Here is a 26,041-nt window from a genome sequence, read left to right on the forward strand (position 1 = left end):
CCGTGGGCAAGGCACAGAGCAGGGTGCCATACTTTTGCTCGTCGGTCGCTCGTGAGCCGGCGAGGGCTGCTTCCACATGGTCTAGCCAGTCCTCGATGTTGTGGTTGAAAGTCGGCAGAGAGACCCGTCCGTCCTCCATCCTGTGTGAGTGCTTATCTCCGGGAGTCACCATTTGTAGGAATTCGTGGTATAATGTTGTCTAGCACTCAGGATGGATGGAAACTCTAAGGTGGTTTTCTTGTATAATATAAGTTATATGATAGACAGTCTGGTGCTGGAGGTGTCGTGTGGTGAGGAGCTGCTCAGTAGAGACGTTCGGTGAGTAGCGTGTTGAAGGAGGTAGATGTGCAGGAGCTTCGTTAGAGAAGATGTTGCCTGTTGCTGGCCTCCTGGTTGAATGAAAGCTGGGCAGCGTGGAGCTTGCTGGAGGAGGTGTTGCGTGTTCAGGAAGATGGGCAGAATGAATCTCAATGGAGAGACAGAGCTTATATACCCAGCAGCCGTGAGTCCTCTATGAGTCATGTTGGAAAAACCCGAGAAAGTCGCCGGTCTTTGGTTCCGTTGCTAGGTTATGGTAACATCTGTTGTCGCCGCTCGCTTGGTTGCTAGGGAAGATGGTAGCAGCTGGTGACACCGCTACGCAGTTGTAGGGGAGAAGTCCACTACAACATCTTATTCACTCTTGATTTTAATAAATATTGAATTAGTAAAGTGTGAGTATCACCGCTTATTCCCTTCTAGAAATTGCTTCTCAGAAAATAAACAATGTAACTCACGTGCATAAGCTCGCTACCACGCTACCTAACCCCTTAAAGGGCCCTTAATGATAGCAGTTATATTCTTATAAAATCCTGGGTGGTGGCAGTCTACCCTTGTGCGTATAATAATTCCTTTAACAGGTGTTGTTTAAGAATGATATGGTTTTCCCTTGTTAATCCATTGAATAGAATATTACAAAGCACTGATCAATAGTGAAAGAATAAGAGGAAAGATAAGAAACAATAATGACATTGAAATAAATGTAAAATATAAAAAATAAAGTAATAAGCACACAAAAATACAAACTTAGAAAAATATATCATAAAAAAAACACAGAGAAAATAAAATAATATAACAAAAGAAGAAATAGAAAATATGAAATTATATATATATATATATATATATATATATATATATATATATATATATATATATATATATATATATATATATATATATATATATATATATATATATATATACATATAAAGGAAATAACTTCTCTTGTACAGATATATTGATAAGAATGTAATAATACAATAGAAATAAAATATACACCTCTCAAATTCCGCCTCCCCCCTTCCTTACACTAGGCATGCACTGGCTCCTGAATGTATCTGAACCTGTTCCAGTGCTTACCAAATCTGGCCCTCGAAGAGCTCACACTCGGTGCCGTCACAACACTCTCTGGCAGATTGTTCCAAGAGTTCACAACTCTCACTCCGAAAAAGTTACCCCTCACAGTTTCCTGGGCTTGCGACTTCTTCAACCTTGAGCTGTGACCCCTTGTGAGGCGAGCATCTGCCAGCTCTAGGTAAGGACAATCGACTGAGTAGTGCCCTTTGAGATGTTTATACACCTCAATTAGGTCCCCCTTGCCAGTCTGTAGAATAAGCTAGGCAATTTCAGGCGCTCTAATCTCTTAGGGTAGCTGAGGTGCCGAGGTGCAGGTACTACTCTGGTGGCCCTCCTTTGGACATTTTCAATCAGCATATCTTGGGGACCAGATGGGGTGACAGTACTCCAGGCGAGAAAACACCTCACTCTTGAAGATCGTTACGAAGGACGGACTGTCTAGATATCTGAACGACCTTCTTATAAGACCTAATAATTTGTTTGCCCGATTTACCTTCTTCTTGCAATGGCCCGAGAATTTCAGTTCATTGTCAACATACACACCTTTTCTTGTCCTTTGAGAAGTAATGAAACCTCAAGTCTCTTTTATTGTTTTTATTTGTGCCGCACACAACACACCGGTGAAGATCTTACTTACCTTTTCGCCATGTTTGTGTCACTGTCATGTCATTCGACTCAATCACTAGGTCCAGCGCCAGCGGCCAGGCCTTATAGTCTTTGCCGCCAGTCAAATCAGACAGCCGACACAACTTTTCCCGCCACTTAATTACTGCTATCTAGTGGCCAGGCGTGCACACTATTGGGTTCTACATTAAGTAGCTTTAAGACGCACTTCCTCCTATATACTTTCCTTATACTTTCCTTGATTGTGCACGTATATTGTACCGTAATATGCAATTTCCTATTTTTTTTTAGAATGGAAAAGACGTGTTCGCAGTCAATCATTTACAAATAATTATAATGCATTGATTGAACTCAAACTAGTTTTTTATTTATTTTAGAACTCAGAATTGTTTTATTTTATTATTTTTTTTTATTGGGCACCCCCCTACATCCCTGTGTAAGGTGAAGAGCAGAAGCTTTTACAGCGCCCAACAGGGAAGCATGCTTGCCTTCATGTCTCATGAGTTAAGGGCATAGAAGCCTGAAGAGTCAAGGGCGTGGAAGCCTGAAGAATCAAGGGTTTATATCTAAGCAAGTTATTGGAAGCTCCAACAACTTGTTCCTGAATACGAATTCGCAACTTTCGATTTACAGCAGGTACCTACTTTGCTGCTAGGTGAACAGGGACCAAGTGAGACTGGGAAGTGTGTCTGAACAACTTTCCACCGACCCGGGAATCGAACCCGTGACATCTCCCGTGACATCTCGCTTGCGAGGCAAGAGCGGTACCGTTCTACCCACCGACGCCCATTATTGTTTTTTTATTTACGGGGAATAACCCACCCGGGCACAGGTCATCGACCCACATCGGCTCTTTTTAACATCCATCATTATGGAATTTCTACATAACTTATTGAGTCCTCCACACTTCATCCTTTTAAGAATTTAGTATAAAATAAGTATTTTTTTCTTTTTTATTTGATTTCTACATTAACATGGCAAAAGATAATTTCGCGTCTGTGGACCAAAATAATCTTTTAAAGGGTTTCTTGGACTATCCACTTTTGGATTAATTTATTCGTCACCATTATTTATATCCACGCATTTCCCATTATTATATATAATGAACTAAATGAGCATTATTTAACTAAATATCAATAAATCAAAATTTTAATACTAATATAGTTACCGCTTGTATAACTATTTTCTCTTATAAGACTGGAGGCAGTGATGGTGGCGCTACCTGCCCTTCAACCATTATAACTCCACACGTGTTGTTAGTACGAGTATCCCCTCTTGTCTCATGTCAATATACCCTTCTTGGTTCTGTACCACGAGGGACATCAACAACGTCTGGTGTGGTGTGGTGTAGTGTGTCGTTCAGATTTTATATATTTAAGCAAAGATTTAAGAAGTTTTTAGTTGGTAGTGTGTGAGAAGGATGGGGAGGAAAGCAAACTTCAAGGAGAAAGCGAAAAAGGGGCCTGGACGTAAGGCCAAGAAGCAGCAGAACCCTGTCTTTATTACTGCACCAAATGGTAACTAGTCTCTTCCAAAAGAGTTTTGTAGTCTTAATACATTTATATTTTGTCATAAACCTCAGGTGCTTAGTGATTAGTTTATCAGTAATGCATTGATTGGTTAATTATTTTAGTGTTACTGTCTAGTGTTTTATTCTGTACTACGTTTTTTTTTCAGAATGATTCTGGGATCAAGTACATATTTTTTTTTTTTTTTTACAGGGGTTAGCCCACCCAGGCACAGGTCACCTACCACATCAGGGCCCGGTCCGACTAATTACCCAAATGTAGCCGCAATTAAGTCTAATAATGGTCCTACATGAATATATCGGACTGCTAATCACTTCTCAACTAGTATTTGGTGTCACAAAGTAAAAAAAAAAATGGAAAACTTACTTTAATCTGAGTTAATAGATCGCGTGCATGTACCGAGGGAGCGAGTATTTACCCAAATGTAGTCGCAATGAAGTCAAATGATGGTCCTACAAGCGTAAATCGGGCTGTGAATCATTTCTCGATTATTATTTGGTGTCATAAAGTCACAAAAAATTTATAAACTTAATTTAATCTGAGTTAGGTTAGGTACATGCACTCGATCTATTAACTCAGATTAAATTAAGTTTACCAATTTTTTGTGACTTCGTGACACCAAATACCAGTCGAGAAGTGATTGGCAGTCCGATTTATTCTTGTAGGACCATCAGTTGACTTCATTGCGGCTACATTTGGGTAATTACTCGCTCCCTCAGTACATGCACGCGATCTATTAACTCAGATTAAATTACGTTTTCCATTTTTTTTTACTTTGTGACACCAAATACTTGTCGAGAAGTGATTGGCAGTCCGATTTATTCATGTAGGACCATTATTTGACTTCATTGCGGCTACATTTGGGTACATTTGGGTAATTAGTCGGACCCCATCAGGGCCTGCTCAGTTGTCAATAATTACCCATTTTTATAAACGTTTACTATGCTAAATAGCCCGTGGGTCAGCCGTCAATAATTACTAAAAAGGATATATATATACCTGTATATATATATATATATATATATATATATATATATATATATATATATATATATATATATATATATATATATATATATATATATATATATATATATATATATATATATATATACAGTGGGGTATGCTATAACGAATCTAATTGGTTTTAGAACCTTGTTCGTTATAGCATTCGTTCGTTATAGGATTAATCCATTCCAGGCCCCCAAATACAACCACTTAACACTGAAAAATATAATATTACATTGTAAAAATTGTAAAAAAGTGCATAAATATGCATCTAAACCTTTGAAATAAAGAATATCATTAATACTTGTAATACACAAACAATAAATTGGTAAAAAAAAAAAAATTATAATATCCGTTGTAGGAGTTTCGTTCGTTATAGCATTATCAATTTTATAGGTAACACCGTTCGTTATAGGAATATTCGTAGTAGGGTCCGTTCGTTATAGCATACCCCACTGTGTGTGTATGTATGTATGTATATATATATATATATATATATATATATATATATATATATATATATATATATATATATATATATATATATATATATATATATATATATATATATATATATATATATATATATATCAGGACCAGGTATTATTATTGTTTCAGTCATGAAGCGAAATATAGGAGAGGTTAGGTTAGGTTGAAATTATGTTTTTCTGATCGTTTTATGTGTTTTGAATGATTGAAGAATTCAAAACACATTGGAAAAACATAATTTCAACTTCCAAATAGGTGGTTTCAAATGATTCTGGGTAAAATTTTAGTTTCGATCATCCCTGTATTTAGATATCCTATCCTACTCTAACCTAACCAACCTAATGTAACCTAACCTAGCCACAGAACCCAGGAACTATATCTAACCTGGTAAACTTATAGTAGATCACAACTCTGTAAGAAAGTCGAAACTATGTATTTCTAGTGTATTTTTTTGTGTGTTTTGATTGGTTCTGACCTTTACTTCCATCGGAAATTGCCTATTTTGATATATTGCCCCCTTCTACCCCCAACAAGATAGGGAAACCTGTTTGGAATAGGGGTTTTGGGTGGAGCATTTTCTGACAAAGATCATTGAATTGAATTGAATTGTAAGTTTATTTAGCCAGAAAAAAATACAGATACAGAGTGGATAATAATAACAATATTAACATGGCTGAGCCAGTTGAGAACCTGAGCTCTCTTTGAATACAAAATACACCCAAAAACACTTGAAAAGTTATAAACCTAACCTTTTTTAGGATGACTTAACCTTACCTAACATTGACCTAACCCAACATTACATAATCTGACCTAACTCAACCTGACCTAACCTAACTCAAAGTGTTTTTACTTAACCAGACTCACCATATGAGGGAATCTCTTATTTCTCACCTTATTCCATATTAGAATCTTTACTGAGGTCGGGAGAACACCATGAGCTCTAAAAAATATTATTGCTTGTTCGTTTTTTTCCCCAAAACGCACAATTAACTTCATATAATTGAAGTGACACCCATCGCAGGCTTCCATGGTCGGAAATGAATTTGAATTTCGAAGCTTGAGGCCCAAAATCACAATCGAATCTGATTGGGCAAAAAATACTGCGATTTCTAAAAGCAGAAACCACAAATCATTTTAATTGGAGGCAAAAAAAAAAAGAACTCTTTTGATTGGCTGCGTGACGTGTACGGGAATGTATGCGCATGGCGATTTATAAAGGTAACAGGCTGAGTGGGATGTTGGGTAGGCGATAATGGCTGAAGATTGATGGAATTAAATAGAGAAAGATTTGGCAGGCGCTATCTCTGTTATTATACTTTTCCGACGGTAATGTAATACTGTAGAAGAAAATTATCTTAAAATTAGACGACTTTTTCGAATATGACAAAAGATTAGAGGAATGAATGTTGTGTACCGTAAACTACTATAAAAATACTGCTAACCTAACCGGGAAGGTTCTGCCCCTCCCGACCCCCCTTTCTGGCCCACTAGTTAAATTCCTAAGATTCCGCAGATGACCGAAATTAAAGCAATGCCCAAATCTGACATTCATTTCCGTCCCAAACCAGCCTTTTTTTTTTTCTAGAAAATTGACCTAACCTTACCGAACTTCCTAGCTGGGGGGCTCCACGGTAATGTATGAGAACACTGCTACCACCAGGAGTTGTTTGATTTTGCTAATTTTCCACAGATTTACTTATCAGATTTTTCGGAGGAGTATTTACGGTAAATAATTCAACTTTCGACTTTACCTCCAAAACAATGACTATCCAAGAATGATAAAAGTTAACATAACTTATATCTAAGTCATAATAGCAAAATATTAACTATTTCTGTAGGAAATATGAACATCAGTAAAACCAATCTTAACCCAAGTATTTTATTTTAAAAGCGGCAACATTTACTAGAACCTATCATAACCAACCAAAGAATCTTAGGTAAATATTTAGTAGTTGCCAACTAAAAATAATTTATCCTGTAGCATTTCCTCTGGAATTTTTTTTTTTAATATTTTAGCCAATGAAGGCAACATTCTTGAATTGTCATGGTGTAATTTTACGTTTTTTGTGGACGTGACTATGCTCACACAGAGTGGGTCGGTTGCAAACAGAGTAGATGACAACATGCACCAACAATGACAGATACTTAATGTTTTGAGGGTAAATGTATTAAAAACTATGCATTTGCGCAAGAAACGTTACTCCTAAATATTGATTTGTAGCTTAAAAAAAAACATTTAGGGTAGTCAAAAACAATAAAAGGGGAATGAGTGAAAGACAAATACTGTATTTTTCCTTGTGTGCTATTGAAAAGTACAAAATACTCGAAGACTAAATTTGCAACAAAAACTATAGAATAATTTTTGGGGAGGGGGGGGGGCTCTTTCTCCTTATAAAAATAGAAATATGAAATTCTTTGGTGTAACTAAAGTGAATCTTAACTGGACTCTTTTATTTTAGGTAAACTCACGAGATTTTGAGTAATATCAGAACTAAGCTTTTTTGCGCCATATCATGCCGGGACATGATGTGACATATACAGGGTGAATTTTAGGGAATTATGAAGTGTTAGGAGGAGATTGGGTTTATAGTTGAAGAGGACTTCTGGAGGATTCCCAGACAAATAACTGGGGACTCAGGGGACTAACTACCCCATAACCAACAAAGCCCAGCACCTTTATGTAACTTGGTTAGTTTAAGATAGCCAGTTGCACACACATGCATTGGTACAACTAAATTGTTAAGAATTGCTATGTAAATTTACTGTAAATTATAGATTAGTTAAGTTAGACAGTTGCGTGCATGTTAAAATTTACACATTGGTACAAGTACTGTAAATTGGGTTAGGGTCATCTCATACCCAAGACAACTTGTATCCAACTCATGAGATAAGTCGTACCCAAGATTACTTACACCCAATTCAAGGGATAATCCATACCTATTAGTATATATACTATGCATTTTAGCTTTATCTATGATTACAAAAAAAGATAATGTAAATCTTGTAGGAAAGTGCAGTGAAATAGGGAAATGTAATGCAGGTTTTAAAATAGTTGCATCTCATTACTTAAGTATTTTATTCCATCACACAAACATTGCACTACAAGTACATATTTCACTCTATGTGGTTTAGAATAACTTTATTGCAATTTACAGATTTCAGGCTAATAGATTTGGCAGTTTCAATTTATAAACTGGACGCTGTAAACATTTAAAATATTAAAAATATAGACATGGAGGAAACTGTGATACACGACTATCAAAGGACGTGATGTCGGATGATCAAAGGGATACTGCTTTTCATTGTGGCAACTGAACTTGACAAGAGCTGAAATGGAACTGGAGCTATGAAACGAAGTCCGAACTTATATTCAAACTGAACTCACTCACATAGGATTAGTGGACCTCCAAAAACGAGAGATTAGCATGGTCAGTGACCCAGGCGGCATCCCTATGATCATCCGACATCACGTCCTTTGATAGTCACGTATCACAAAGTTGCCGAAAAACCTGACTGTGATACATGACTATCGAAGGACATGACATCAGATGATCAAAGGAATGCCGCTTTGCAGCTTGGAAGTTCTGCAGTTACAGTATATGCCAAGAATAGGTCTAATTCAAACTTATACAGTCAACCCTCGCTTTACGCGGTCCCACATTCCGCGTTTCCACGTTTACGCGGTACCCTGCCGAAACCGGAATGCTCACATTCCGCGGTGCGTGTACCCCTTTACGCGGAGAGCAGCTGGCAAGCCGCGCCATTTTTGGATCCAAACCTCCCGCCATCTGCCATGTTGTGTAAGCGGCGCGAGCTTAAGGCGCCGTGAAACGTTTGGTAAAACGTTACTCTGACCACCTACGTGATACGGGTAGTCCCCATTAGAGGTTCACGGCGCCTTAAGCTCGTTGAACAGGCTTTGTGTGAAATATATCAAAGTCTAGGACTGCTTTTAGTATCCTGGTGGTCCAGCGGTTAGCGTTACCCGGTCACAGTCATGGGCTCGTGGGCCGTGGGTTTGAATCCTGGCGGGTTGAGGTGTTGATTGTATGTAGAAGTCCACGTGCTTTATTGGGCTAATGAAATATATATATATATATATATATATATATATATATATATATATATATATATATATATATATATATATATATATATATATATATATATACATACATACATACATACATACATACATACATACATACATACATACATACATACATACATACATACATACATACATACATACATACATACATACATACATACATACATACATACATACATACATACATACACATACATACATACATACATACATATATATATATATATATATATATATATATATATATATATATATATATATATATATATATATATACTGTGACCCCTCGTTTAACGAACTCAATCCGTTCCAGAAGGTCGTTCGTTAACCGAAAAGTTCGTTAACCGAAACCATTGTTTCAATGGGTTTTTTGGTAATTGGTTCCAGCTCACCGAAAATTTCCTAAATTAAACAAAAATGGTAGAAAAGTTCACTTACTTTGAGGTGTGTATGTAGAAGGCTCCTGGATGATGATGATGATGATGATGATGGGAATTAGAATGAGGGTGGAGGAGAAGGAAGAAGAGAAGTCATTGGGGTGGAAGAGAAGTCACCATGGCACCATTTCACCCATAAAATTTTAGTTCTCTTGGTGTATTTCAAGATTATTTTCTTTAAATCAACACTGCACTGCATTATATATTGTCAATATGTAAAATATATTTCAAAATGACCAATAATTTGCTTGGAAACAGAAAAAAAGCATTTAGTTTAAGAGAGTCTCAAGCAAGATGTTGCCTCCAGTGAAAACAGAGAGAGACTAACGCCTGTTTGCTGTGTTAAGAGGCTGGATGCTGCGCATTAAACTAGTCACTTTACCTTCAATTATGTTCAATAATTGTTAAAATGACTAAAAAATTGAATGTTAAACTTTTAAAATTATTGAATAGTATAAACTTCTTGATATTTAGTAAAATAGTAAGGAATTTAAGCCCTAGAACCGATTAATGTATTGGCGGACTGATACTAAAGCTGGTTGCCCGGTCAGTGCAAGCGAAAACATGTTGAGGTCGGTTCGTAAGAAATTCGTTAACCGAATTTTTGTTCGTTAACCGAATTGAAAATCCTTATGGAAGGCGGTTCGTTAACCGAAATTTCGTTAACCGAGGCGTTCGTTAAACGAGGGGTCACTGTGTGTATATATATATATATATATATATATATATATATATATATATATATATATATATATATATATATATATATATATATATATATATATATATATATATATATATATATATATATATATATATATATATATATATATATATATATATATATATATATATATATATATATATATATGCAAAATCACTGTAGGTGCGCGTGATCTAGGTATATGCTGATAACCACAAGGAAAGAAGAAAACACGAAGTTCCCAAGCGCTTTCGTGTAATTCACATCTTCAGGGGTGAGTACAGACTAGAGAGAGAAATACAAACCAAGGTGTATATATACAGAGGAGGGTGAGACCAGGTCCACAATGGTCAGGTATTAGGTAATGACCCTACTAATCTTTAAATAGCACACAACAGTTGGTGGTCAGGTCAGATGGTCAGGTGACCCGGCCTTCTCACCTGGTTACAAATCTTCTTAATTACAAAATTGTCCAGCTTGTACATGCTGTTACTCAAATTCATGTTGAATGCTTCGGTATGTTTAATAAGACTAGATTCTATGATGTTCCTACTATCAATTGAATTACATGGTAATATTGAGGAGGCATTATCCCAGTCAATGCAATGCTTGTTATCCCTCAAATGAACAAACAGAGCATTGGATTCCTGGCCTGTCCTAACACTGTATTTGTGTTGTTTAATTCTAGTTGCAAGATCTTTACCTGTCTGGCCTAAGTAAAACATATTACATTCCTTGCAAGGAACTTTATAAATGCAACCAATTGTGTTGTTGGGGGAGTTCTTGATTAACATTTGTTTAACAGTGCATGAGTTTTTAAATGCCACATTGACGTTCCATGTTTTTAGTTGTGAAGGAATGTGTGAGAAATTTTTGTGAAATGGTAATATTAAGATATTCTTATGGTCATGGGTGGGCTTGGGATCAGTTCTATATATATATTTGTATTCCTCATCAATGAATTCCGGACTGCAAATTCTCAAGGCACGTAAAAACATTGTTGAAAATACTGACTGTTTGACTTTATTATGGTGGGCAGAATAGTAATGAATGTATGAACACACATTAGTTGGTTTTCTATAAATACTGAACTTAAAAGTGTTACCTATTCTGTGTATCAGACAGTCTAGGAATGGCAATTTACAGTCTTGCTCTAATTCCACAGTGAATTTGATCGAGGGGGCTAAGTTGTTAAGTTGTGGCAGGAAAGCTTTTAATAATAATAATAATAATAATTAACGGTTTATTGAAAAAGTTCTGCAGCCCGAAGGCTGAAAATATACATTGGACATAAATGACTTATTACATACATTGGTGGTTTAACAAAAGCCTTCATTAGAGAAAGGTAAAGGAACATACAGTGAACATACAGATTATTGTAGGTGTTGAACAGCAAACACGTAGTGTAGTAACTCCCTCCCAGATGATGTTAGGAGGGACCTCACGTGGTGTAATAGTTCCCTCACAGATGGTGTTATGAGGGGCCTCACATGGTGTAGTAATTCCCTCACAGATGGTGTTATGCGGGGCCTCACGTGGTGTAGTAATTCCCTCACAGATGGTGTTATGAGGGACCTCACGTGGTGTAGTAATTCCTTCACAGATGGTGAATAGGGGCCCACGGTGCCACAGATGGTGTTGGGGGCCTCACGTAGTGGCAGTAATTTCACAGATGGTGTAATGCGGGGCCTCACGCGGTGTAGGTCCTCATTACATTGCCAGAGACATAATACATCATCAACATATCTAAACCAGACTGCTGAAGGTAAAAATATTACTTAATAGTTTTTTCAAAGAATTCCATATATAGGTTGTTTAATACAGGTGAGAGTGGATTACTGACCTTGATTCAACCATTGTGTGCTATTTAAAGATTAGTAGGGTCATTACCTATACCTGATCATTGTGACCTGGTCTCACCCTCCTGTATTTCTATGAATCATATACCATATATATATATATATATATATATATATATATATATATATATATATATATATCACCCCATACACACACACACACACACACACACACACACACACACACACACACACACACACACACACACACACACACACACACACACACACACACACACACACACACACACACACACACACACACACACACACACACACACACACACACACACACACACACACACACACACACACACACACACACACACACACACACACACACACACACACACACACACACACACACACACACACACACACACACACACACACACACACACACACACACACACACACACACACACACACACACACACACACACACACACACACACACACACACACACACACACACACACACACACACACACACACACACACACACACACACACACACACACACACACACACACACACACACACACACACACACACACACACACACACACACACACACACACACACACACACACACACACACACACACACACACACACACACACACACACACACACACACACACACACACACACACACACACACACACACACACACACACACACACACACACACACACACACACACACACACACACACACACACACACACACACACACACACACACACACACACACACACACACACACACACACACACACACACACACACACACACACACACACACACACACACACACACACACACACACACACACACACACACACACACACACACACACACACACACACACACACACACACACACACACACACACACACACACACACACACACACACACACACACACACACACACACACACACACACACACACACACACACACACACACACACACACACACACACACACACACACACACACACACAGTGATCCCTCGGTTAACGAACGCCGTGGTTAACAAAATTTCGGTTACCGAATTACCTTCCATAAGAATCTTCAATTCGGTTAACTAATTACCTTCCATAAGAATCTTCAATTCGGTTAACGAAATTCTTACGAAATCATGTCAACATGTTTTCGCTTGCTCACCAGCTGGAATATTAGTCCGCCAATACAGTAATTGGTTCTAGGGCTTAAATTTGTTCCCATTTGAGTAAATATCAAGAAGGTTGTACTATTAAATAATTTTCCAAGTTTTATATTAAATTTTTTAGTCATTTTAACACTTATTTAACATAATTGCAGTACAGGAAACTAGTTTTTGGTGCGCCAATCAGCCACTTGACTCGCCCAGCAAGGCGTCAGTTTGTATCTCTGGTCAGTGGAGGTAACATCTTGCTTGTGGCTCTCTTGAACATAAACTATTTTTACGTTTTTACAGTACAATTATTGGTCTTTCTGAAATTTATTTAACATATTGACAATATATAGTGCAGTGCAGTGTCGATTTAAAGAAAATAATCTTGAATTTCACCTAGTGAACTTAAAATTTTATGGGTGAAATGACGGCATGAAGCATGGGGTGATTTCTCTTCTAGTTTGTATCTACAGGTACATGACCGTTGGCAGATGGCACACCTCTCCAACTACCAGCAGTCATAACAACAATGGTGTTGCTCAGTTTAGATTCTTTCCCCAGCTTGTGTTCAGTTGTGTGTCTGTGTTACTGTTTAGTGTGTACCCTTATTCAACAAGAGTGGAAGAAGACCATCAAGTGAAAGCATTGGTGATAAATAATTTTGTAAAAGAATTGAATTGGACCTTAAACTTTATGTTTTAAAGAGGGTAACTCCCAGTAACTTGATCACACCACCTCACCTCCCTACCTCCTGCAGCACTCAACATCGTTTCTGCTGAGTTAAATTCAAGTGTGTGCATTTATTGTCATGTTACATCTTGAATGAATCATTGTATGTGTCTATTTTCATTCATATACCGGGTATGTGCTTGTATTACATCTTTGGGCCGCAAAAATTGTCCATAGGAACGCATCTCACTTTTTATAATGAGAGTCGATGGGAAAAAAGGTTTCGCATACGGAAAGATTTTCAGGAATGGAACCCTTTCGTAACCCAGGGGACACCTGTACATACATACAGAGGTCACTGAAATCCCACTGTAGGCGAAAGTAAAGTATAGTACAGTATATGAAAATAATTATTTCTACTGACCATAATTTGATGTCCTCTTAAGCAGTGTGACATGTGCCTAGGTTGGCCACCTACAGTGCATGCATTATTTGACACCCCTATAAAACCTTTCTCTGTGGTGGTTCTCATACTGCTGAATATGACCATGAGTTACAGTAAAAATATGCAGTGCTCTTTTTTTTCAAATTTCTTTTCTCTTACACTGGATCAGCATTATTATATGAAACAACAATAAACAAATGTAGGTGCTTGACCGTTGTTTGTCGGCTATTTACAAATTACAGTGGGGTATGCTATAACGAATCTAATTGGTTCTAGAACCTTGTTCGTTATAGCATTCGTTCGTAATAGGATTAATCCGTTCCAGGCCCCCAAATGCAACCACTTAACACTGAAAAATATAATATAAAATTGTAAAAATTGTAAAAAAGTGCATAAATATGCATCTAAACCCCTGAAATAACCAATATCATTAATACTTGTAATAAAAAAACAATAAATTAGTAAAAAAAAAAAAAAAAATTTTAAATAATGTTCGTTGTAGGAGTTTCGTTCGTTATAGCATTCTCAATTTTATAGGTAAAACCGTTCGTTATAGCATACCCCACTGTATACAGCTATTAATGATTTTTTTTATTACAAAACAAAATTCTAGTTTGTGATGTTTTTTCTTCCTTGGCAGATGATGAAGAGAAGAAGCTGAGCAGGCGGCAGAGAGTACGAGCCCAAAAACGAGCAAATAAGAATAACAGTAAAGATGAGAATCCAGCAAAGAAATTAAAAAAATTGCAGCCATTACAGGAAGAAGGTAAGATGATTTATGAGTAGTGTAGGAACAACATGTATAGGACCTGGGGCCTATACAGTATAAGTAACAACTCCTTAGGGTTATGGTAGTGAATTTTATCTTCTTTAACTGTGTCTTATTAAGCCCTCAGTTGTGGAGTGGACAGCTCGCATCTTGCTTCTCCTCACTTTTAGGTCAGATGTGTTTTGTTATCACCATCTTTCTCATATCCTTCATAACTTTTGCTTCCCTCTCTTTCTCTCAACCTTGCACAGATGGAACTCTGAAATTTGGAAGTCCAAAGATTGAGGAACACTAAAATTTGCATGATTTCTGCAATGTTCAAAGCGTACCGGTAAATCAAATGTACACATATTTTTACCAGTTTTAGTACAGTGTAGTATATTTATACAGGAATCCATCATTAATGTTCATAACTTAGTAGCTACACTGTAGCTACTGCATTCATTACCATCTTATGTTATTTGAAGTTGGCATGCTTTCCTGCTATACTGTATAATGTATGGTACTTGTATGCACTGTACACATTTCTGTTGGTTTTTTCCAAAATTTGGAAAAATTCAAAATTCAGGAGGAGCCATCTTCCAATCTGTTCAAATTTTAGAGGTTCCATTGTACGGTACTGTACTTGCAATTTTTATCTTTTCCAAACTGCATATGAGGTGACTGCTTTAATTACCTTTTCCTTCACTTTATATAAATGACTTGATAAAATGTGCAGGGTAGCTACTGTATTTCCTGCCATACTTGACACACCCCAATCTTAACTGTGAATGTTTAACAAGGAAATTTTTTTTGTTTCCCCAAAAGCATGTATTAGCTTCTTTGTCAGTGGTCCCCAAGCTTAGCTCACCTTACATTTTAAGTTACTTTAGATTAATTGTTCTACGGTGTTTTCTTCCTAGAAGAACAGTTATCATTGAGCAAGACATTTTACAGTATTGGGGTTTCATGAACTTAGTTGTAAAAACTCCCAAATTATCAGTGAAGTGAGACAGACACTGACAACTTGTAACATTTGTTGTGTTTATCAGTAGCATATGTTTTTCCTCTTTCAAATGCATAATATGGTTATGGCTACAGCATTAGAACATCAAACTTTACCCCTAGAGTGTTCTTTTTGAGTGATCTTAACTGAGTGAGCTGGGTGGCTGCTGCCTCAGCTTGCTAACCCTCAGTTAGTTGGTGAGATTCCCCAATTAACTTGTTAATTTTGAAATTACAGTACAAATAAGTAATATCTCCATTAGCCGGAATTGAAATTTGTTCTATTTTTTTCCTCAAGAAAAATCCCTAAATTCTGGTTTTGGGAACAAATTCCCAGGTTGAAAATGAGGAACATTTTCTGAAAAAAAAAAGAAAAAGGAAAATCTCCCAAAATTTTTTTCTGGGTCTGGGAGCAAATATAGATTATGAAATAATGCGCAATTACCAGAAAATCTAAGAAAATTGCAAGAAAATCACTTGAAACCTTTCTGCTCAGGGCCTGAGGACAAGATTTCCTGGCGTTATGAAAGATTGCATCATGTTTAGCTGCATCCTTACATCCTGGATTTTTCTGCTCTGGGTTTATTCATAATTACTGTGCAAATAAAATATTTCTTTAAATGTACATACAGTAGGCTCTCACCAATAACGTTTAATAGGTGCCTGAAAAACACCGTTATTAGCGAAAACGTTATTTGTGTGACATTAAAATGCATGTAAAAAGGGTTTATTGGTGCCGCCGCCACAAGAATTTCACCCATTTTTCCCCTTGAAGCCCTCCTAACACTTTTTGTTAGTTGAAATAAAAATAATTGCTATTCAATCATCAAAATAAAGAGTTTGAGTAATATAACACTTAGCTTGGGGGAGTTTTTGAGGTGCTTGGTGTGATGATTGTTCCGTATCTGAGGGCCGCTAACACTTGCACTGTCTTTCATTCTACAAGCTCACCATTTCACAAGAATTTGCTCTGTTATCACTAACAACCTGTTTCTATTGCCTTTATCATTCATAGCCCGCCTCGCATTTCCATCGCTACCGAAATATTTTTAGCCAGCGCAATACTCTTCTTGGTCTCTGCTAAGTTCCTCTTAATATTTCGCACTGTAGACTCAGGACAGTTCAATTTCCTCACTTTAAAAGTTCCCTGCATTCAGGTGGCAAATCACTCCCTCCACCACCTCCCCTAGCCCCCACAGGCAAAAATGCGGAAGCCATTATTGATCACCGACCCTAACAACCACTGATTATAGAGGCGAAAATCTCACATGTGGGCGCAGTGTTGTATTCCACTGAGCGTGTGTGAGAGTGAGGCAGAGCGGACAACTACGTCATCAACATGGCGGCAAACAAGCACTATCATTGATGCGCTCGGACGCTTCTCGCAAAATTTCCGTTATTCAAGAGAATCCTTACGTTATTATCGAAAATGGGTATCTATTGTAACTTACCGTTATTGTCGAAAACGTTATTGTAGAAGTCGTTATTGGCGAGAGCCTACTGTACAATACAAAAAAGGTAAAATAATACGGTAATAAATCACTGGATTCCGAGCTATGTTAACGAGGCGAAGGGTTAGGTGATGGAGTCAGGTGGTGAGTTGACATGCCAATACACTTAAGGCCGCGTACGCACTGAGATACATTGTTGCGCAACATTGTCTCAGGACTGTTGCGCGACTGTAAGAAAAATCCAAATGTGTTGCATGAGTGTCTCGCAACAGTCCAGGAACACTGTCTCAGGACCTTGTACACACCAAGGTACAGTACTTTATCCAGAAACAGTCGCACAACAATGTTTCTGGACTGTTGCACGACTGTCTTGCAACAGGCCAGAAGCACTATTTCGGATGTTTCTGTTTCCCATCCCATATGGGAAACACGATGCAAAGTTGCTCAATCTGGATGTATTTGGCAACACGGAGGATCAGTTGACGTTCAGCTTGTGATCTGTGAGATGGGTTTGCTGACACTTGAGAACTACATGCATTATTGTTTGCTTTGTAAACAGTACTACATGTAGTTGATATCTTGTATTTTCAGCATCATGTGGATAACTGAAACAACACTTTCTGTAATTGAGATGCTACATGCTACTCCTTCTTTGTGGGATGTCACATGCACAGACTAAAAAAAAAAGAGGACAAAAGAAAGACGCCATTCAGAAATAATGAGAAGTCGGATGATGTTTTGTAGTGAATTTTCTACATACTTTTTATTTGCATGAAATAATTATTCTTACTTTTGCCAGTAACCTTTTTTTTTACACAGAAAGAGAAAGACAAAAGATGAATGAAAAGGAGACAAAACTTAAAGAAAAACAACGAATAGTATTACTTTAGGTAGGTGTATGTAATTGATATGTGCATGGCACAATAAAGGATTTTTCCAATTTATTTATTTTTTATGCAATTTCATTTATAGTATTATTTTCTCCCTTTACAATACAATATGTCAAATATTTTAATAAACTTAATTTACAAATTCCTTCATGGCATCAATGAGATCAAATATTGGCTGTTTTGACACTGAAGGTATACATCAGGCTTGTAAATGAGTCCCCACTGGTAAGATACCTTAATGTTACTGCCAGGCGTATTTTGGCAGGGATTGAGGCTTGATAGTTTGTATTTTGCTTTTGTGATTTTGGGACCAACCATTTTCAGTAATATTTCAAAATCTGAAGCTGTTCTTAAAAAGTTTCTAAATCCAGCTGCATTTTCTAGTTTCAGGTCTGTCATTAGTTTTTCTCCATAAGTTGTTCCTTCACCGGAAAATTTCTTCATTCACCATCGTCTAGGTCTTTAACTTGCTCTCCGCCTTCATTCTTCTAAGGAAATAACAACACGGGCACCCGTCGCAGCGGCCACTTCTGCATCCACCGACATGCCGACGTCAACTGCTCTTCCCGCCAGTTCAACGCTCTAGCTTGGTCTGGACGTGCAACAATGTTTTTGGACTGTCTCGTGACTGTTGCAAAACAATCTCGAGACAGTCCAGCAACAAAGTTTATTGATTGTTTCTGGACTGTTTTGCAACATTTGCTAGACAGCCTAAAACAATGTTGCCATGTCTCCCAAGTGTTTCTGGACTGTCTCGTGACTTTTTCTAGATTGTCTCGTAACAGTCCAGAAACATTGCTGCGCGACTGTTTCTAGACAATGTATCTTGGTGTGTACGAGGCATTACACAGCACACACATTAACAGTATGACTAAACCATTGTCTTGTAACATTTTACTTTATAATTTCTATTTTAAAATTAATTGATACATAATGGTTCGATTTGGCTACTTTTGCACTTAGACAACTGATCAATGAATAAACCAGGACATATGGAGACACATTATACACAAGTGATGTCACAAAGCTTTGCAACTGCAACCACAACTGAGCAAACTCATAAATTATCACAACCTGTACTCAAATGTACTAAGTTAATTACTAAAATTTTTATGTCTAGTACAAACTATGGTACGTTTAAGCTCAAATTAATCGCTATCTTGCAAGAATTTCAGCAATGCAAATTATATTTTGCTAAGTCAGTGACATTTTATAAGCGAAAAACTAAAACTCTGTGCCTTTTATAATCCCTGACAACTACGTACGCATTAATCTCCCCGCCTGGCTGTGAACATCTCGCCTCCTCCTCCCCATCCTCCCACGCAGAAGGCGATAAGGAGTTTGAGGGTGAAGTTGGTTTTAGGCTTAAAAGTTCACCTCCCACTTCTGACTCTTGCCTCTTCCACTCACTCTACTATATTACTTATTCATGACACAATATTGTTTATTTGTTATTCATTAATTAGTAAAGATATGTTTCTATAATAATCTGTCCTTTTTAATACCTGTAGCCTTTATAGACGGTGTCCCCACACTACACTCAGCATCCAAGCCTCTCACAAACTTTTGGCTCCAGGGTATGGGAAGTTCTGAGAATTCTTTGTCTTCCTGCTGTTCAGATATGCCCCATGCGGTTCCCTCGTGCCGCTCCGTGGATTCTCCCTGAAGTTCAAGTTTGTCAGTATTTTAACGGAAAGAAGGGCTTACAACCTCCCTGTGTTGTCCATTCTCTTTTTTTAGAGCATGGCTCCTCCCACAGAGGGACTATTCCTGTATACACCAACTGCTCTTAAGTCGGATGCAGGGGTGGGTTTTGGGCTGGTCTTTCCTAATTTCTGTCGGGGCAGTAGTCTCCCCACTATGGTATCTATTTTTATACTGCAGAACTTTTTGTTATTTTACTTGCCCTCAAGATTATTTTTACCCAACCTCATAATGATTTTACAATTTTTATTGGTTCTCGTAGTGCTCTCCAGGCCTTAGCTAATGTCTCATTGCCACATCCCGCAGTTATTGATATTTTACAGTGGTTAGTTATCATCCAACGTTGGGGCTGGAAAGTCAATTTTTGCTGGGTTCCGGCCCTTGTGGGAGGGAAGGGGAATGAGTGTGCTGATGCTGTGGCGAAAGCAGCTGCTTCTTGCCCAATGGCAATTCATTCCCCTCTACCTGCCTCTTATATGAAACCAGTAATAAGAACTGCCATCCGCTTGAGTGGGAAATACAGGTGGGATGCTGTTGGAGCAAACAAGCTTTGTGACATCCACCTTGCATTGGGTGCCTGGGAATATCAGGGACTGTCACGCCGCTGAGAGACTGCTTTGGCCCCCCTCCACATTTGCCACACACGGCTGACTCATGGTTTTTTAATGAAGAGGACGTCCTCTCCCCATTGTAATGACTGCCAGATCCCATTAACTGTTTGACACATGCTGGTGGAATGCCCCAGTCTCAGAAATCTTTGTTGTAAGCACCTATCCCAGTTCCGGGGAGATGGGTCTTACCATCTCTCTTTGGTGCTGGGGGGAGGAGTGGTTAACATGGGAGGGGACGTCTTCTCCTTTGTGGAGGAAGCCGGCCTTCTACAGAAGCTTTGAGTTTTATTTATTAATGTTTAAATGGACTTGTGAAAGTTCTGTGTTATTTATTGTTTTTACCTTGCATTATTTTATTTTAGTCTTTTAAGCCTTAGTTTTAATTCGGCAACATATGACCTACGCTGTTGCGTCGCCGGGGATGTAATTACAACAGTCAGTCAATCAATCTATATACAATATGCTGTGTATATCTCATTGGTACAAAGTAATGTTATCAGGAACTCATCTCCATATATGCAATGAAACCAAATTCATTTCTCAAACACCATTAGAGAAGATGCTGTGAATACAAGCCTATACACTTTTTTGCTAGCCATAAATATATTTGCTACTTAGCTTTCATCTTTATTCAAGACATCTTCCGGTCATGAGACCCATTAATCCCCCACTCTGACAATGGGTGACCTGACTTTGCATGAGATCACTAATACCCTACCCCCACCTGACATTGATCAGGTCAGGTCACTAACATGAGACCCACTGATCCCCTACCATGCGTCCATCTCAACATTTCTTATGTTTTTTCATAAAAGAATTGAGTTCCTATACATTATTATTGTGCTTATATGACTGAAGTGACCAGTGTAACTTTGAAAATGTCTGGCAAGCATTTTGCTCACCATCTTTAAGGCCAGGACAATGGCTACACCTCCAGTCCCCACTCTTCAAACTCCCAAAGTCTGTGTGGGACTCAGTTTGGCGTGTCCACTGCACCTTAAGAGTCCCTTTAGCATTGAAGGGGACATGTGATCATGATTAAACTTATTCTTAATGTTGTGGTGAGTTATTTACTTGTGTTGTAGTGCTAGTAGTATTCTAGGATTTTTCTTTTCGGTGATACATATGGGTGTCTGACTAGCCAGAAACCTATCCCATTTAACCCCATGTTATAATGAGCCTGATTTGCAATATTTTGACCAGTGATGGGGTTTACAGGAACCTAACCCCATTGCAAATAGAGGTTTACCTGTATTGACATGGTTTTTGGAGACATTTTTATATGGTGGGAAGTACAGTAGATACAGTAGATAATCTAAAGTTAATAAGATAATTGAAATAATGTTTTACATTTCAAATAGCTCAGCAGGGTGTCCACAATATCTCTACCCAGAGGAAACATAATTTTTTTCAGGGTTTATTTGCAGATTTCAATGAACCCCTATGAGTGCTTAGGTGATTTATACTTCATGTTGCTCTTCTGTGTTGTAGTGGATGAACTGGACAGTGAAGGAGAAGGCCAAGACAGTTCAGATGAGTTGGAAGAACAACCCACAACTCAAAAGCATGTTCAACAGGTCTCCCAGAGCAAGACAAAGTTTGCTCTGTTTGAAAATGAAGAGAGTGATGATGGCAGTGAAGGAGAGGAGAGTGAGAATGACAATGCAGAGGAGGACAGTGCTGATGACGAAGATGATGACGATGATCATGATATTGAAGAAGCATCAAAGAAGCTAGAAAAAAAAGAGAAAGAAAACATGTAAGATATTGATAAACATTTTAAATTTTAGATTTTATTAACTTAACTTCTTAATATCCTGGCATAGATTTTAGGAAGCAGTTTTATGTATAATGTATGATAGCTATACAGATATCCTTCACTAAACAAACTTGCAAAATACAAAATTAACACCTCTTTTTTCTTTTAACAAAAACTTCTACTTATACTAATTTTGGCCAAGCAAAAATTCAAATCAAGCGCCCCCAGGAATCAGCTGGGCTAGCCACATCCCCCTCGCCCTCTCCCTCTCCCTACCAGGCTGAAACGAGAGCTATGTTGTGGTTATTTTTTAACTCATAATTTCAGGTAGATATAGAAAACTTTCTTCATATTTTTTTTACTGAGTTACATGAACACACAATCCTACATACAGAATGTGCCCCAAAAAATAGTAAAGTAAAAAACATAAGGGGCATAAACATTTTTTCATGCACCAGCAAGAGTTAGCAATATGAGCCCCGGGGGGTATGGTTATTTTTCAACTCGTAATTTTGGGTATATAAATTTAAATTTCTTCACTATATTTTTTACTCTTTTACATGCACATACAATCCTACAGCTAAAAGAAATAACTATCTAAGACATAAGGGAGGAGGGAGCAGAGTGTGGAAGCCCCATTGCTTAGGGTTGGCAGAGGCAGCGTTCCAGCTGGGCTGCATTGCTTTGGCGCGGCTTGTGGCCATGTAGCCAGCATCTATGCAAATGGCAGTTGTGATAAACTCTCATTTAGCTTTGCCTTAATGATTTTATCTGCATATTTTCATCTAGATAGTACAGGGGTATTAATGATTTCAATGTGTTAGGTAGTAAATTACAGTACAGGAATACCCTGATTATTGCAAGGGATGCTTTCCTAAAAGTCATTGTGGTTAACAAAACTGCAAATATTGGGGAAATTTTCCCCGTAAGAATTAATGTTAATGGGGGAGGTTACATTGCCAGCCGGAAACTTTCTCCACATATTTTTCAATATACAGTACAGTATACATCTCATTATCTGAGGCTATTAAGGACCAGGGTCATGTGTACACTGTAATACCATGAAGTGTGAGGAATAAAAATTATACCCTTTAATAATATAAAAAAAATACCACAGTGCCAGTTAGCAATAGTTTCACTATGCACGGGAGACTGGAGCAGCTGAGATCTCCAACACCATTCCCTACTCACACAATCAGGGTGACTTCTGCACTCATAGCAAATGTTTTATTAATATTTGTTTTTTACCTTATGATAAACCATTTTTTTAACATTGTGTATGCATGTAAGAGTAAAAAGCAAAAAAAAGAAAATACCTGTACAGTCGACCCTCGTTAATTCGGACTAATAGGGGAGGAAGGGTGTCCGTTTTAGCCGATTGCCCGAATTAACCGATTTAGGGGTTAATATTGCATTACAGTGACCCCTCGGTTAACGAACTCAATCCGTTCCAGAAGGTCGTTCGTTAACCGAAAAGTTCGTTAACCGAAACCATTGTTTCAATGGGTTTTTGGGTAATTGGCTCCAGCTCACCGAAAATTTCCTAAATTCAACAAAAATGGTAGAAAAGTTCACTTACTTTGAGGTGTGTATGTAGAAGGCTCCTGATGATGATGATGATGATGATGGGATTTAGAATGGGGGTGGAGGAGAAGGAAGAAGAGAAGGCATTGGGGTGGAAGAGAAGTCACCCCATGGCGCCATTTCACCCATAAAATTTTAGCTCTCTTGGTGTAATTCAAGATTATTTTCTTTAAATCAACAGTGCACTGCATTATATATTGTCAATATGTAAAATATACTGTATTTCAAAATGACCAATAATTTGCTTGGAAACACAGAAAAAAAGCATTTAGTTGAAGAGAGTCTCAAGCAAGATGTTACCTCCAGTGAAAACAGAGAGAGACTAACGCCTGTTTGGTGTGTTAAGAGGCTGGATGCCGCGCATTAAACTAGTCACTTTACCTTCAATTATGTTCAATAATTGTTAAAATGACTAAAAAATTGAATATTAAACTTTTAAAATTATTGAATAGTATAAACTTCTTGATATTTACTAAAATAGTAAGGAATTTAAGCCCTAGAACCGATTAATGTATTGGCGGACTGATACTAAAGCTGGTTGCCCGGTCAGTGCAAGCGAAAACATGTTGAGGTCAGTTCGTAAGAAATTCGTTAACCGAATTTTTGTTCGTTAACTGAATTGAAGATCCTTATGGAAGGCAGTTCGTTAACCGAGGCGTTCGTTAAACGAGGGGTCACTGTATATTTCAAAGTCATTGTTTTCGTCACGATTTTATCACACTTTCCACTGTAATACGTACTTAATTTCAGCAAAAATATTACATTTCCGTGAATGTATTATATCAAGCACAGTATGAATAGAATATCATTGTAATAAAACAGTATTTTAACCGAAAACTATTAAAAAAAACGAGTAACTTCTCTTGAACATCGGAAGGTTAGGTAAAATCTTTTGTTTTCGTCATGTATTTTATCCTATTTTACATTAAAATACATCACGTTCCAGCAAAACTACTATTTATTTCCGAGAATATATTCATTCAGGCGCAGTTTAGGTAAAATATATGTGTGAAGTAACAGTCTTTTAACTGAAAACGATTCGAAAACACGTACCCTCTAGCCCTGTTCAAGGAGAGGACTGGGAGAAGCTGTTTGGTGCTGCAGACGATGACAAGGAAATTGATTTGGATGGATTTTAATGAAAAGATTCAGAAATATGGTATCGTAGTATTTATTCAAGTCAATTAAGATAGAATATTATTGTAATACAACAGATTTTTAACTGAAAACCAATCGAAAAGCGATTACGGTGACATCTTTTGAACGAAAGAAAGCGAAGGTCATTGTTTTCGTCACGGTTTTATCCCACTTTCCACTGTAATACGTACGTCATTTCAGCAAAAATATTACATTTCCGTGAATGCATTATATCAAGCACAGTATGAATAGAATACCATTGTAATATAACAGTATTTTAGCCAAAAACTCTTAAAAAACGAATAACTTCTCTTGAACATCGGAAGGTTAGGTAAAATCTTTTGTTTTCGTCATGTATTTTATCCTATTTTACATTAAAATACATCACGTTCCAGCAAAACTACTATTTATTTCCGAGAATATATTCATTCAGGCACAGTTATGGTAAAATATACATGTGATGTAACAGTTTTTTAACTGAAAACGATTCAAAAAACACGTGTACTGTCTAGCTGATACTCAACAGCTGGTGGTGCGTCATGCGTCGTTGTAAACAATAGGAGGTTGAAGTAGATTATCGGGTATTATATTAAGCGTGAAATATCGAAAAGGTTTTTATTACCGGTATTTTTTGTAGATCAATGAGAACTGTGATACCGTATATGATATGAGCTAAGAACTTCAACATAGACTACTGAAAACACGTTGTAAGGTAATTCAGCCTA

At 37.5% G+C, this 26,041-nt stretch overlaps 1 protein-coding gene across 1 annotated transcript in view; it reads left to right on the plus strand.

Moving 5' to 3' along the window:
• The first annotated feature begins 3,304 nt into the window (after positions 1-3,304).
• Positions 3,305-26,041, plus strand: part of LOC121867216 (probable 28S rRNA (cytosine-C(5))-methyltransferase) — a 40,463-nt gene continuing 17,726 nt past the window's right edge. The window contains exons 1-3 of the mRNA XM_042367058.1: positions 3,305-3,536; positions 15,068-15,193; positions 22,328-22,595. Of these exons, the coding sequence (XP_042222992.1) occupies positions 3,440-3,536; positions 15,068-15,193; positions 22,328-22,595 (491 nt within the window). The 5' untranslated portion in view covers positions 3,305-3,439. The remainder of the gene's footprint in view (positions 3,537-15,067; positions 15,194-22,327; positions 22,596-26,041) is intronic.

This window comes from Homarus americanus, unplaced genomic scaffold, assembly GCF_018991925.1.
Source record: "Homarus americanus isolate GMGI-L3 unplaced genomic scaffold, GMGI_Hamer_2.0 scaffold6317, whole genome shotgun sequence".
NCBI lineage: Eukaryota > Metazoa > Arthropoda > Malacostraca > Decapoda > Nephropidae > Homarus > Homarus americanus.